General features: G+C 49.1%; 2 protein-coding genes across 2 annotated transcripts; one reads left to right on the top strand and one right to left on the bottom strand.

Annotated features, from left to right (window-relative positions):
* The first annotated feature begins 255 nt into the window (after window positions 1–255).
* On the top strand, window positions 256–1,930 carry lto1 (LTO1 maturation factor of ABCE1). The gene is made up of 5 exons (XM_076139013.1): window positions 256–436; window positions 701–806; window positions 1,090–1,160; window positions 1,367–1,484; window positions 1,577–1,930. Exons 1-5 carry the CDS (start codon window positions 378–380, stop codon window positions 1,646–1,648), a joined length of 426 nt encoding a protein of 141 aa, XP_075995128.1. The 5' UTR covers window positions 256–377; the 3' UTR covers window positions 1,649–1,930.
* A 4,229-nt stretch (window positions 1,931–6,159) lies between these two features.
* Window positions 6,160–12,273, bottom strand: ccnd1 (cyclin D1). Its single transcript, XM_076139015.1, has 5 exons — window positions 11,893–12,273; window positions 10,337–10,552; window positions 9,493–9,652; window positions 9,258–9,406; window positions 6,160–8,914 (listed from the first exon to the last, which is right to left on the bottom strand). The coding sequence occupies exons 1-5, from the start codon at window positions 12,088–12,090 to the stop codon at window positions 8,759–8,761; spliced, it is 879 nt and encodes a 292-aa protein (XP_075995130.1). The 5' UTR covers window positions 12,091–12,273; the 3' UTR covers window positions 6,160–8,758.
* Between the last annotated feature and the right edge of the window lie 932 nt (window positions 12,274–13,205).

Raw genomic sequence — 13,205 nt, 5'->3', positions numbered from 1 at the left:
AAGCTTCACACAAAAGTGTTTCCTAACGTATCGGACGAGGTCAAATTGTATCATGACTCGACGAAATGATTTGAAACAGTTTCCGTGTCGCTTTCCGTTTTCTCACTTTTAATGGTCTTTACTTTTTTAACACTTTAGTTGTCTGTTTATGTGGGACACCGGGACACCGGAGGGCAGTATACGGCGCTGCAACGACGCCTCCAGGCTGCTAGGGGGCAGCGCTGCTCTGAGGACACACAGGAAACACAGCTAGCGGAGTTAGCTGTTAGCATTCAGCTAGTAGCGGAGTGGAGCCTCAGCGGTACGGCGGCCCGGACGTGTGTGGCGGTGATTCTCTGTATTTCCACCCGTTAGGACGCGACCACAACCACCCGGAGATGTCTGGCGGCTCTGAAAACGATGACATATTTGACTGTATCGTGATGGCGGATGAGCGGTGAGTTGTTTAGGCCCGAGTACAGTTTGTTTACTTGTGTGCTGGGCTGAGCAGTGACCGCGCTATGTGGTGACTTCAGCCGGAACGAGTCTCTCTAAATGTCGTCATAGGTTTAAAGCCCAGCAGAGTTATCGAACTTGAGCCTTTTGCTCTTTCTTTTTCCACTGTTCCTCCTCGTCATTCTTTCCTCATTTTCAATGTACAATCAGTAATGTATGAAAACTCTTTAAAGTCAACGTGTTTACATTCTCATCCCTGTTCCAGGTTCCGCGGGCGGGGCTACAGTGAGGGCCTGGTGATTGGGACCAAGCGAGGGCTGGAGGACGGAAGGAGACACGGAGCGTCTCATGGGGCCAAGCTGTCCACGGAGGTGAGGGGACGTCTCTCTCTCTCTCTCACACACACACACACACACACACACACACACACACACAGACGCTTTGTCTCCTCAAAGTTTGGTGAAGCAGATTTGCGTTCGCCTCTTCGTCTGTGTGTCAGAGACGTAAAGGGTTAAGCTCTAATCCATTTATAGTTTTTATGAATTGAATGGAATGATAAAATCTGATTTGTTGATGTTTTGTGCTTTATGTCGTAAATGGAAATCCACACTCAGTCTTCATGTCTTTGACGGTTTGACCTCTGACCCCTGGCAGATTTCCTTCTACTATGGATTTGGATTCACGTGGAAATGCATCCTTCAAAAAAACACAGACCTCAAATCAAAGTATGACCTCACCTTCACTGATCACATCTGTATCAAAGCTGTCAATCACTGAGCCTCATCATCAATCATCTGAAATGAGACACTTACAGAATAAGAGAAGCTGTCGTCCGTACTTCCCGTCCTGCTCGGCCTTGGTGGCTGTATGGATGATCAGACAGACCTGCAGCTCTCAGGGTTCATGGTTTCTCCTACTCTCTGTTTGTTAGGAAACGCCTGCGAGCTGTGGACGATCTGATCACTTTGGTCCATAAAGTGCCTCAGGATAATCTTCAGTCTCAGATCCTCAAGGAGAGCATAGAGAAGCTCCGTGCCAAGTTCAGACAGGTGAGCCACGCCTCAGCTGTTTGTACCTGCAGAGCTCCCAGATAGAGCGAGCTCACTAACCTGCTCTGTCTGCTCTGTCTGCTCTGGCCCAGATCTGCTCCATGCTCAGCGTCCCCACAGACTTTAAAGAGTACATCAAGACCGCCGAAGGGACCACTTTCTGAATCTCTCTGAGGAGGAAGATGAGATGAGGTGTTAACTGACTCCCTAAGTGAAGAGGGAGGCTGAACCCAGACAGGCCCGCCCCCCTGAACCCAGCTGAGCCGGGCTGGACCGGGCCGAGCAAGGGAGCAGCGGGCGCACCCTCTGTGCTGGATTCAGTGTGTGGTGTGAACAAGTGTGACTAACTACACACAGACAATAACCTGAGTGTGATGAAGACCAAACAGGACAAACTGTGTGTTCTGTATTTAACCTCTTAGGCTCCAATAAAGAGTTTGAATGGATCCTCTGGTTTTGTTTTGTGATCTTGATGTTTGGTTGCTGTGTTTTCTGGCTCTGATCGTGAGCCGATAACAGGAATTTGATCTTTCCTGACAAAACGTGATTGACTAATAGAGCAAGGAAGCAGAGACATAAATCAACTGTAGGACAGACTGACCTCTAGAGGGCGCTGCTGTCTCAGTAACCACACAGGAACTAAATCTCTCTCTCTCTCTCTCTCTCTCTCTCTCTCTCTCTCTCTCTCTCTCTCTCTCTCTCTCTCTCTCTCTCTCTCTCTCTCTCTCTCTCTCTCTCTCTCTCTCTCTCTCTCTCTCTCTCTCCTCTCTCTCTCTCTCTCTCTCTCTCTCTCTCTCTCTCTCTCTCTCTCTCTCTCTGTATTTAAGAAGAAGAACAGAGGAAACATGCAGTGATTCTGGGTTTCACAGGCAGACGTGTGTGTGTGTAACACTGGCTGTTGTTCAGCCCATGTGAACTCGACAACAATGGCACCAGGAGGCACCAGAGAGACGTTTCAGCCTTCTGTCAGCCACTTCGCTCTCTGTCCCACACACACTCACACTGACAATAACCCAACGTGTGTGTATGAGCGTGTGTGTGTGTGGTACAGTAGCAGCTGGTTTATGCAGTGTCAGGCAGCAGGTGAACGCTGCTTTTTTGGCGGCAGCTTCTAAAGGCAGAGAGAGAAAAGGGAGTGTGTGTGTGTGTGTGTGCGAGAGCGAGAGGCTGCATGCAGATGAACGTTTGATTGTTAAGCAAAAAAAAAGGAAAAAGACATGAAACTTGAGAAAAGGAGCAACAAATACATCCTTAATGACACAATGAGCAGAAAACATTTAGAGTTATTAGCCAGAAGAAGAACTGGAGTCCTGTTGAGTTTAATCCACAGTAATCCATTCATTATCCCTCTAATTATACAGCTACATCATCTCAGACCGTTTATTCGTTTCAAATGAATCTATGACTCATTCCTCTGTGCTAGCTTAGCTTCTGCGCTGCTACATAAACAAAGGCAGCAGAGTCTGACCTGCTAGCTAACTGAATAGCTACATAACAACAAGTAGGAACGATTAGCATAGTGATACAAAGTCGCGCTGCTACTTTAGACCAAGAAGTCTGTCATGTCACTGATCAAAGAACTAATGGTGAAACATGTGGATTGATTAGATTTGAGCATTTCAGAGAGAATAACAAAGACAGGAACGCACAACCTGGACCTGGAGCCAAACTGAGAGAAACTCTGATTGACTGATTTATTTCTAATTAAGCCTTTAGATAAACAAGGAGCTTAAACATTGGGAATATTTAACTCTGAAATAGTGTCAGGACTGTAAAGCTGAGCTGAACTACAGGACTTTAGAACTTAGTTACTTCTTTCCTTTGGCAATTAGCAAAGAAGAAAGAGAAGAGGAAGAACATAACAGCCGCAGTAAAGTGGAGAGGAGGAGGAGGAGGAATGGTGTTTGAAAGAAGGGGAGGAAGAAAGGAGGAGGAGTGGAGAAAGATGAGGAGGAAGAGCAGGAGTGAGGAGGAGGAGGAGGAGGAGGGAGCGAGGCCTTTTAGAGAATGTAGAGGAATGTGGGGAGCAGGTGGTGAGTGGTGACATGAAAAGCAGTGGTGACAAATGCAGCCGTCCAGCCGGCCGGCAGCAGAAAAGCTCAGTGAAAGAGACGGAGGCATCGGATTACACTGGGGGGGGCAGGGGGCGGAGCCACAGACCACACTGACACGCATGCTGAGGCTTCCATTACATGTCAAGGCCCGATTATTACATGGAATGATTTACAAGGAAAGGAACGAAAGAAGATCGCTGATTATGTTGGAATCTAAATCAGCACTGAGTTATGGTTTTAACTTTAAAACCTTACATATTAATATAATGCACAACATAGTTACTATAGGATAGAGATCCATGACAACACACAGAGAGTTCAGGGCCAAAGGTCATAGTTACTATAGGATAGAGATCCATGACAGCATGCAGAGGGTTCAGGGTCAAAGGTCATGGTTACTTTAGGATAGAGATCCATGACAACACACAGAGAGTTCAGGGCCAAAGGTCATAGTTACTATAGGATAGAGATCCATGACAGCATGCAGAGGGTTCAGGGTCAAAGGTCATGGTTACTATAGGATAGAGATCCATGACAACATACAGAGGATCCAGGGTCAAGGATCAGAGTCACTACAGGTTAGAGATCCATGACAGCATGCAGAGGGTTCAGGGTCAAAGGTCAGAGTTACTATAGAATAGAGATCCATTACAGCATACAGAGGGTTCAGGGTCAAAGGTCAGAGTATACCACATGGTGTATGAGCATGTGGGGCTCTTGGTTCTCTTAACTCTCTGGTTCGATGGCTGCTCTTGTCTCACGTAGTCACAGGTCGTATTGACGTGTCGGCCATCAGGCGGCTGCAGTGTTTGGACAGAAGATGTGAGAGGACACCAAGCGCTTGAAGGTCGTGTCTGGGTCACAAACAGAATGCGTCCTGGCAGCGCCTGCTTTGATGCTCGCTCAGTCACGTCTCTGCCCGCTCACACACCACAAGCACTTACCTGCTACAGGACCAGAATAGTTTATCACATATCGAATGAGTGTGAGCCGACTGAGCCGGGAGCCCCCGGGCCTCGTGCTCGTCTCTGTGCTTTACTCAGGACGCTTACACAGACTTTACAACTGATTAGGACAATATATAGATGTATACATGTCCCTTTAGCTCCTCCCAGCTGTGCTGTCTGTCAGGTTGTCACAGAGACACAGTTGAGTCCTGCAGGAGGCCAAACATCCTGACTTCATGCGGAGCCACGAGGGTTCCTGTTGTTTTCTTTCTACTCCTACAATATTTGATTATTGATTGTCACAAAATTTAATGTGATTGGCTGACAAAGCTGAGTGGGTGTGGCTCATCAAGCGCTACATCACATGAATGAATCAGTCTACTGGAACCAAACTTGATGGACATGTGACCTCACTACTGTACAAGAAAAGACACACCAGTCTGCCTGATGGTGGCGCTGTAACAACAGCTACTGTTGTAAACTGTTAGGTTTTCTGCGTACCAACCTGAAGTTGAATTGTCTCGATGTTTGAAAGAGACAAAGGAAAAACCACAAAAGGAAAAAAAAATTGAAAGCGTGGAAACACGCAAGCAACGCGACAGCAGGCTGCTTTATGTGTTACCTAGTGCATCGTGTGTGAGTGTGTGTGAGAGTGTGTGTGTGTGAGAGCGTGCATGCATGCTGAGGGGTTTTGTGTGCTGCAGGTTGAGCCGGCGCTGGCAGGCCTGTGGGAAAGGATTAGACTTTCACGCCTTTTCCTCCACACTGAAGCCCCATCAAAGACATTCCTTGCATAACAAATCAATGAGTACTACCACACACACACACACACACACACATTCTCTCTCTCTCTCCTGTTAATCATTAGCAAAACAATCACTTTCATGATTCAAATGGATCTTTTTCTTTGCACTAACAAATGATTAGTGTGTGAGTTAAAACAGGGCTATTTGCGACAGTGAGTGAGTGTGTGTGTATGTGTGTGTTGATAGAGTAAACTGTATTTAAACAGCAGGAAAAGCACAACCCAGCATTATTGCATGAGTTTATTCCGGAGTCTATAGTTTAATCCTGAGTTGTGTTGTTTACATCCATGTGTGTGTTTTATCTCCATGTTCCTGTTGGTTGGAGTGCAGATGAGCGTCATGTAAACTTCCATACAGGACACTTACATGCTTCACTGCTGCCACACTGAGCCCAGATCCATGTTCTTTTACCCGTCGTCATGGCGCCCTGCATGTATAGATCATGACCCAACATCTCCACACACACTGGTCAGTTTGTCTTATTTTATACTTTCATGTCACGTTGTTGACTTTATTATTCTGAATTAAGTGGCATTATGCATTTAGTGAAGATGTATGTATGTATACCAGTTTGCTGGAAAATGCAGCAGGTGGCGCTGTTGAGCCCCGACATACAAGATGGAGCTCAAACAATGATGTCATCAAGCTTAGGATGAGAGAAACGTTCTTATCCTGTAACTCATCATTTATGACGACATCACCTCCGTCTGTTAGTGAGTTAAGATCATGAAGGTGTTTAAACTACAAACCTGAAGACTCATCAAGTCTCCAAATGCAACAACACGTCTCCTTCAATTCCTACTGATCCATCAGCATTACAGGCGTCACCCAGGTAACAGCAGGCAGACAGACAGACAGACAGACAGAGGGTTTTCAGACTCCATCCGAGCCGTGTTTTATTGTGTATGAATACACTCACTGTGCCTCTCAGTTGCAGACACACAACAGAAGCGAACACAAAACTGTGTGGAATGATTTGTAAAAACAAAAAAAGAACGTCTATGGCTTACCAAGCATGACACGGAAACTATGTACAAGAACTCAAATCAACTCACTGACGGTGTGACGGGTGGAGCACAAAGCTTTTTTTGTCTTTATAAATATAAAAAGGGGGGAGAGGAGGATGAAGGCCGCACACGGGCCTGAGGGGTAAAGTCTCTATCAGCGAGACAGCTTAACACTCCACAGAGTTATTACATATCCCATCTTCTGTCACCGCACCAGCAGCACCGCTCGGCCCCGGGAGGAGGGGCCGCTGGGGCCCGCGGGCACAATAGAATAAGAACTAAAGAAATAAAAAGACTAGATTAGAGATAGATCTGGACGTGGTTTGAGGTATCGTGGATCCAAAGCCTTTCTTCTGTACATCGTCTCTCTATTCAGACTGTTTTTTTTGTGTTGTTTTCTTTTTTGGAATAGTATGGAACATCGGTTTTGTCAAAGTAATTATAAACAAAAGTGATCACATAGAATCTAAAACATCAAAACAACAGAATGAGGATGTCAATAACACGATTTTCTATGAGAAAATTCAAACCTAGCATGGCAGTATATTGACATTTATAAGTATAAAACAAATAAAACCAAACAAATGTAGCAGCAAACAATAAGAGAAAAAAGCATCCTTTCTTTTTTTAATCCATGAAGTTTTTTTTGAAGTCTTTTTTTCCTTTTTTTTAAATTTTTTTTTACACGTAGCTGGGTTTTTGTTTCTATAGCAGCGGATCAAGGAGTGTTTCTCTCCTACGACTCTATCGTCCTTAATGTACAATCACACCTGACGCAGCAGCACCGGGCTCCACACGCTAACCACACGCCAGCCACACGCCCTGGGCCGTGACCCAGAGCGCTGTGTGTGTGTGTGTGAGGAGCCCTGAGCTGAGCCCTACAGCGCTGGGACGCAGCTCCATGTCCATCATTCACCCTTTTCCCCCACTTCTTGGCCCCTCCCCCTCCCCCCCACCTCCACTTTATTTTAGGCAAGCCCCTCCCCCCAAAAAACGCAGCCCCACGTCTTTATAAGTTTGTGCAAAAATCACGTCAATACACTCCACCTCCACGTTTTAGCTCCGCCCCCTCCTCCATGGGCGGGGCTTCGAAACAGGCCACTGACCCGGGGACTGAGATCTGATGGAAGAGCCACAGTTTGAACAACTTATGTTTCTCTCAAGGCCAAATGGTTCTTCAGCTACCTGTGCTTTGGTATGTGGCTGAAGGATCTCACCCACACACACACACGTGTCACATGTACTCAGCCTCCTCGCCTCTGAACTGTGGCTCTGCTGCTCCTGCAGACACCGGATCGCTCAGACGCTCAGAGCCGGGTCGGGTTCTTACAGCGTCTCTCTGTGGTTGAAGCTGAAGGCTCCTCCCCTCCACTTTGTGTCGTTTAACTTTATCACTGTGATTTCATGTTTTTTATTTTTTCAGATGAGCCAGCAGCGTCGACCAAAAGTGCTTTTTTTTTAGGAAAACAAGCTTGGAATGGTTTTAGGGTCAAACTACACAGAAGAAGGAGCGATGAACAACGGGCTGTGGGCCGACCAACGGGCGGGGGAAACAATCAATCAATCAGGTCACTGTGAAGGAGGGGTGTCGGGGCCTCATGGAGCAGCCACATGTGAACACACACACACACACACACCGCCTCAGTGACGTCGCTCAGCTTCCCCCAGGATCAACCTCCAGCAACTAACAACTCAAAACTCTCAATGTTTTTAAGTGGAAAATCCGTTTGAACATGAAGAATCCACAGCAGAGAGGAGAACGATCACAGCGTTTCACTCTGCAGACAAAACGCTTCAACCAGGAGAGGAGAGGAGAGGAGAGGCCAGAGTGTGTGTGTGTGTGTGTGTGTGAGAGAGAGAGAGGGGGGGGTTGATTAGAGGTCTAGGGTGATTCATAGTAAAGTGACTAAACGTAGCGATCGGGGACAAACGAGCGTCTTCACACAGCGACCCGACGGCGGCTGCTTGGACAGGAAGTGAGGACACATTCAGCCTCTTCTCTTCCATCGCCCCGACGACAGACTAGTAAGGACCTACGACACTTTGGGATGTTTTAGTAGGCGCGCTGAGTCTGCGGTAATTTAAAGATTCCTAGTTTAATGTTTCAGGGAGAAAGAAAACGTAATGAACTAAAACAAAAGAGTCTCAGCCTGCGGCCCTCACACACACCAGCACACGCGTGTGTCCGTGTCTCTGCGCTCTAATTCATGGCTGTAGTGTTCGGGGGGGACACGGGCCTGTGGGAGGGCGGGGGGCCGCTTTGTCTCTGTGTGGGAGACGTGTCGGAGGAAGAGGAGGAAGAGGGGCAGAGGGCTTGTGGGCGGGGCCTCCTGCTATAGGTACACATGTACGTGAAGCCAGGTGCCTCCTCCTCCTACTCAGCCCCGCCCCCGCCCCGTCACCAGCAAATGTCCACGCAGTCCCTCAGGTGGCCGGGCCTCTGGAGCCTCCTGGAGTCGGTCAGATGTTGACGTCTCTCACATCTGTGGGCGTGCAGGACAGGTCCACCTCCTCGTCCAGACGTTTGGTTTCTGTGGTGCCGTTGTGCTGTTGAGCCTGGCGCAGGCTGGACTCCAGCAGGGACTCGATCTGCTCCTGACACGACCGCAAGCAGTCCTGCAACACACACGGGCAACGTCAGTGAGTCCAGATCAACATGAACACAGATATAAACACACGTGTGCTGAGACAGAGGAGCTGCAGTAACATGTTCTACCTACAGGGGGCTCTGAGCTCCTGTGATAGGAGGTTATGATGAGCGCCGGCCTCCAGGAGGCGCTCACACGACTCCTGAAGGTGTGTGAGCGCAGAATTACACTCACACACTTTACACCTTCACTTTTAATTGATTACTTTATCTTTTATTTTTACTTGACAGCTTCTATGTGTCTGTAGCAGTTTAAGATGGCCTTCAAGTGTTTCGGGTGAGAGTGTGTATGTGTTTGTGTTTGTTGCGTACCGGATCACTGCGGATGACCTGTGACAGGAAGTTGGTGAGGTTCTGGGAGGACAGGGAGCTGTCTTGGCTCTTCAGGTAGAGGCCTTGAACGGCGGCGACCACGCTGCCCGCCGCCACCATGGAGGGGGGGCTGGCGATGAAGTTCACATCTGTGGAGACGACGACACCGAGGTCAAACACGGCACAAGACACACAACACAGGCGTGAGCGCTGAGGGAGGTGCGGGGCTGCGTACCTGTAGCACAGAGCGCCACGAAGGTCTGGGCGTGCTTTCTGAGGATCTGCTTGGTGGAGGTATGGACCGTGAGCTTGGACAGGAAGTGCTCGATGAAGTCGTGAGGCGTCACCGAGGCCAGGTCCCACTTTAGCTTGTTGAGAACCAGCAGTTCCATTTGCTGTGGACGGAGCAAGACAGGAGGTTCACACACACGCACGCACACACACACACACCTGAGCCTCCAGAGTACCAACACCTACTACTGCTGCTTCACTTTATTAGATTATGACTTTGTGCCGTCTTTCCTTTCTCCTGTGAGGTCAAACTTCATCTGATCTACACCACAAACTAAAGACCTGGTCCTGGACCCTCCCCTGGTCCTGGACCCTCTCCTGGTCCTGGACCCTCTCCTGGTCCTGGACCTTCTCCTGGTCCTGGACCCTCCCCTGGTCCTGGACCCTCCCCTGGTCCTCCCTCTCAGGCCTACAGGCTCAGTCTAAGCGTACAGTGTGGTGTGCACTCTGTGTTGTGGCCAGTAGGTGTCGCTGTGCTCTGTGTTTTCTTGGCAGTCACTGAGACCATTCATGAAATCAGAGAGGCCTTCAGTCACCATGGGAAAGTCACAGGCAGCCATTCAGCCTGCAGCCACAGCCACATTCAAACTGTGTGTCATGTTGTTGAAATTACATCATTCTACATCAGGTTACCGACGGTGCTCTGCGGCCATGGCGACGCCGACGACCGACAGGATCGAGCGCACAGGCTTCAGTGTTTTGCCCATGCGTGTGTGTGTGTGCTCCGGTGCGTGCTGCTGCTGCTCTGTGTGTGTTATGCAACATCAATGTCTGCAGAACTCAATTACCAGCAGCTCTCCGGGCTGGACCGAGTTGTCGGTGTAGATGCAGAGTTTCTCCGCCGTTAAGGGAACCGTCTCCTTCATTTTGGACGCCAGAAACATGCAGGCGGCTCCCAGCAGCTGTAGTCTGGTTTTCCTGGTGGCCTCCACTGATAAAAATCTGTCCAAATAGTTCATAGCCAGCGGAAAAACCTCCTCCTCACACTTCTGTTCCTCGCAGACCTGTGAGGTAAGAACAGCTCTGATTAACCTCCATTCATATGGAAAACACAGACAATGCACAGCTGGGGCCCTCCTATAGCGCTATAATCACACTGAGCACAAACGAAATCAGGCAAATATAAACGATTGATGCATTTAATTAATTGTATTATTTTATAAATAAGCTTCATCTCCAGTGGCAAACAATTAAACTCAAACTCGAGTCCTCACGCAGCAGAGAAGGGAGGAAGAGCAAAGTTTGTTAAATCGATTAGAATGCGAGTGTTTCCGTCATGAAAACAGAGGGGAAATTAGTCCTCAGTCAGTTCAGACAGAGACACAAAGGTGGCGTCCGTGCAAGTTTCACTCTCTAATTTCAACTTCGTCATCTTTTCAAAAAATATTTATAAATAGATAAAAATTAGCCAGGAGCGCGCGAGCGGCACGTAAATGATCCCCGCGAGCCGCCTGATCGGACTGAGGTCCGAGGCGTCGAATTAATCGATCGGTGATTTTAAAATAAATTAATTTCTCTCCCCTGCTCGCTCACACGCAGAGGCGACATGGCGCCGCGCTCACACACACACTTCAAAAATTAATATAAAATATATCCCGGCGGCGGATTTTCTTCTAAAGTGGATGTAAATGTGTGTAAAGGTGTGAAGCATCAAAGCCGACCGTGTGTGTGTGTGTGAGCGGCTCGTACTCAGTGTGTGTGAGCGGTTTGGTGTCGACCTTCACTCCGAGATCGCTCTCTCTCTCTCACACACACACACACTAAGTTTCAGGGTGGATCGGAGCGGATCCGGCTGAAGCTGCTGACATGTGGCCGAGCGGAGCAGCAGGCGCCCCGGTCCTCTACCGGACACCGTCACTGTCACCGCGGAGCTCAGCTTTAGATTTTAATAACATTAAAATCTGTCTCCTATGCGACAACAAAGATGGCGCGCACTGGCACGGGCCGGACTGCATACGTGTACATTGCTGTTATTTTAGAATATTTTCCCGGTGTAGTCACATTTAATAACCTGCGGGAAAATACAGAAAATAAGAGATAAGAAAAGTAACAGAGCTGGAAAGTGACAATAGTTCCTCCGCCAGGGTCGATATGTGCTCCGGGAGGGACCACCCAGCTTTAAAGCGCATACTTCCCTCAGCTTTATGCAACACACACACACTCTCTCTCTCACAGACACACTCCTACACACACACTCCTGCACACACACACACTCCCAGCTCACTTCTTCTACTTTTAATGTCATTTTCTATATTCTGTCGCGTGCGGAGCGGCTAGCTAGCAGCTACCTGCGCGTTAGCAGCTAAACTCTGGAGGTAAAAGTTGAAGTGAAGCACAAACAAACCTCCAACATCCAGGTGGCGACTATTCTCCTCATTTTGGGCACAATTTCTTTCTGGACACACTTGAAATAGTTGGGGGAGGGCAGGTAGCTCTCCTCCGCCCGCAGCATGGTGTGGAGGACCCGGTCGGTCAGCAGGTTGACGTCCTGGTAGGCTCTCCTGATGGAGTCCACCTCGCAGCACAGCAGCTGATCCTCCATGATCGCTTCAGACGGGACGATGTGTGCGGCGTTGCTCTGCTTGTGTCGCTCTGGAGCCTCCGCGGCGGTTTAGCAGAGCAGGAGAGTCGCTCTGGTAGCTCTTGGTCGCTCTGGCGTGTCAGCTGCGTGCTTGTTGCTCCTCCGGTGTGCGCGAGCCCTCTGAGGAGCCGAGCGCTTCACCCCGCGAGACTAAACCCCGGCCCCGGCCTCGCGCAAGCACGGGCTCGCGCGCGCACAACCCTTGTTTAGGCGCCGACGCACGCGCTCGCACACACATACACGGGGTGTACGGGCGCCCGCGCGCCCTGCAGGAGGAGGAGGGGGGAGCGCGGTGACGTCAGCTGTTGTTAAGAAGGGGGGGATCAAAGAGACAGGCAGTCTGCGAGGGAGCGCGCGGGCGAGGAAGGAGATTCTATTATATACATATATAAGGAGAGAGAGAGGGGGGGGGGAGAGAGAGAGAGAGAGAGGGGAGAGAGAGAGAGAGAGAGAGAGAGAGAGAGAGAGGGGAGGGAGAGAGAGAGAGAGGGGAGAGAGAGAGAGAGAGAGAGAGAGAGAGAGAGAGAGAGAGAGAGAGAGAGAGAGAGAGAGAGAGAGAGAGGGAGAGGTGGGAGGTCCAGGTCTGGGGGACGTCTGTCCCCGGAGAGGAGAGCCTAGAGACCGGGGGAGGCAGGCGGCCTGGAGACGGTAGGGGGCGGTAGGGACCCGCACCCCCCCCCCCCTCTCTCCCTGTCTCTCTCTCTCTGTCTCCCTCTCTCTCCCCCTCTCTCTCTCTCTCTCCCATAGAAGCTGAAGCTCTCTCTCCCAGCTGAGCTGAACATGAGGCGAGCACATGGGACAACAGTGCAGCTTAAAACAAACAGCGCTGCTTTATGCATTAAGGTCTGAATAAAGGCTAGACATATATGAGACACACACACACACACACATGTATGAGTGTGTAGACTGACGTCACTCAATCTGTATTATCTCCACTAAATGTCATTAATGCACTAAATGAAGCTGCGTCCTGTCATGTGTGTAACTTCTCCTCTGTTACATTCTGATCCCACATCATCACAGATGTTCAACACTTACATGCTCAAACTAAAGGGATGTGTGAATTAAATAAAAAA

This window comes from Genypterus blacodes, unplaced genomic scaffold, assembly GCF_046128005.1.
Source record: "Genypterus blacodes isolate CSIRO-AG114 ecotype Tasmania unplaced genomic scaffold, CSIRO-AGI_Gbla_v1 ptg000431l_1, whole genome shotgun sequence".
Taxonomy (NCBI): Eukaryota; Metazoa; Chordata; class Actinopteri; order Ophidiiformes; family Ophidiidae; genus Genypterus; species Genypterus blacodes.
Note: the sequence above shows the minus strand (reverse complement) of the source record. Positions and strands in the feature narration are given on the sequence as shown.

Excerpts from the sequence above, each read along its gene's own strand:
- lto1 (XM_076139013.1), top strand. The coding sequence starts at position 378 with ATGTCTGGCGGCTCTGAAAACGATGACATATTTGACTGTATCGTGATG. Across the intron at positions 807-1,089 it reads GGGCCAAGCTGTCCACGGAG|ATTTCCTTCTACTATGGATT; the intron begins GTGAGGGGACGT and ends GACCCCTGGCAG. Across the intron at positions 1,161-1,366 it reads AACACAGACCTCAAATCAAA|GAAACGCCTGCGAGCTGTGG; the intron begins GTATGACCTCAC and ends TCTGTTTGTTAG.
- ccnd1 (XM_076139015.1), bottom strand. The coding sequence starts at position 12,090 with ATGGAGGATCAGCTGCTGTGCTGCGAGGTGGACTCCATCAGGAGAGCC. Across the intron at positions 10,553-11,892 it reads TCGCCACCTGGATGTTGGAG|GTCTGCGAGGAACAGAAGTG; the intron begins GTTTGTTTGTGC and ends CTTACCTCACAG. Across the intron at positions 8,915-9,257 it reads AGGTCATCCGCAGTGATCCG|GACTGCTTGCGGTCGTGTCA; the intron begins GTACGCAACAAA and ends TGTGTGTTGCAG.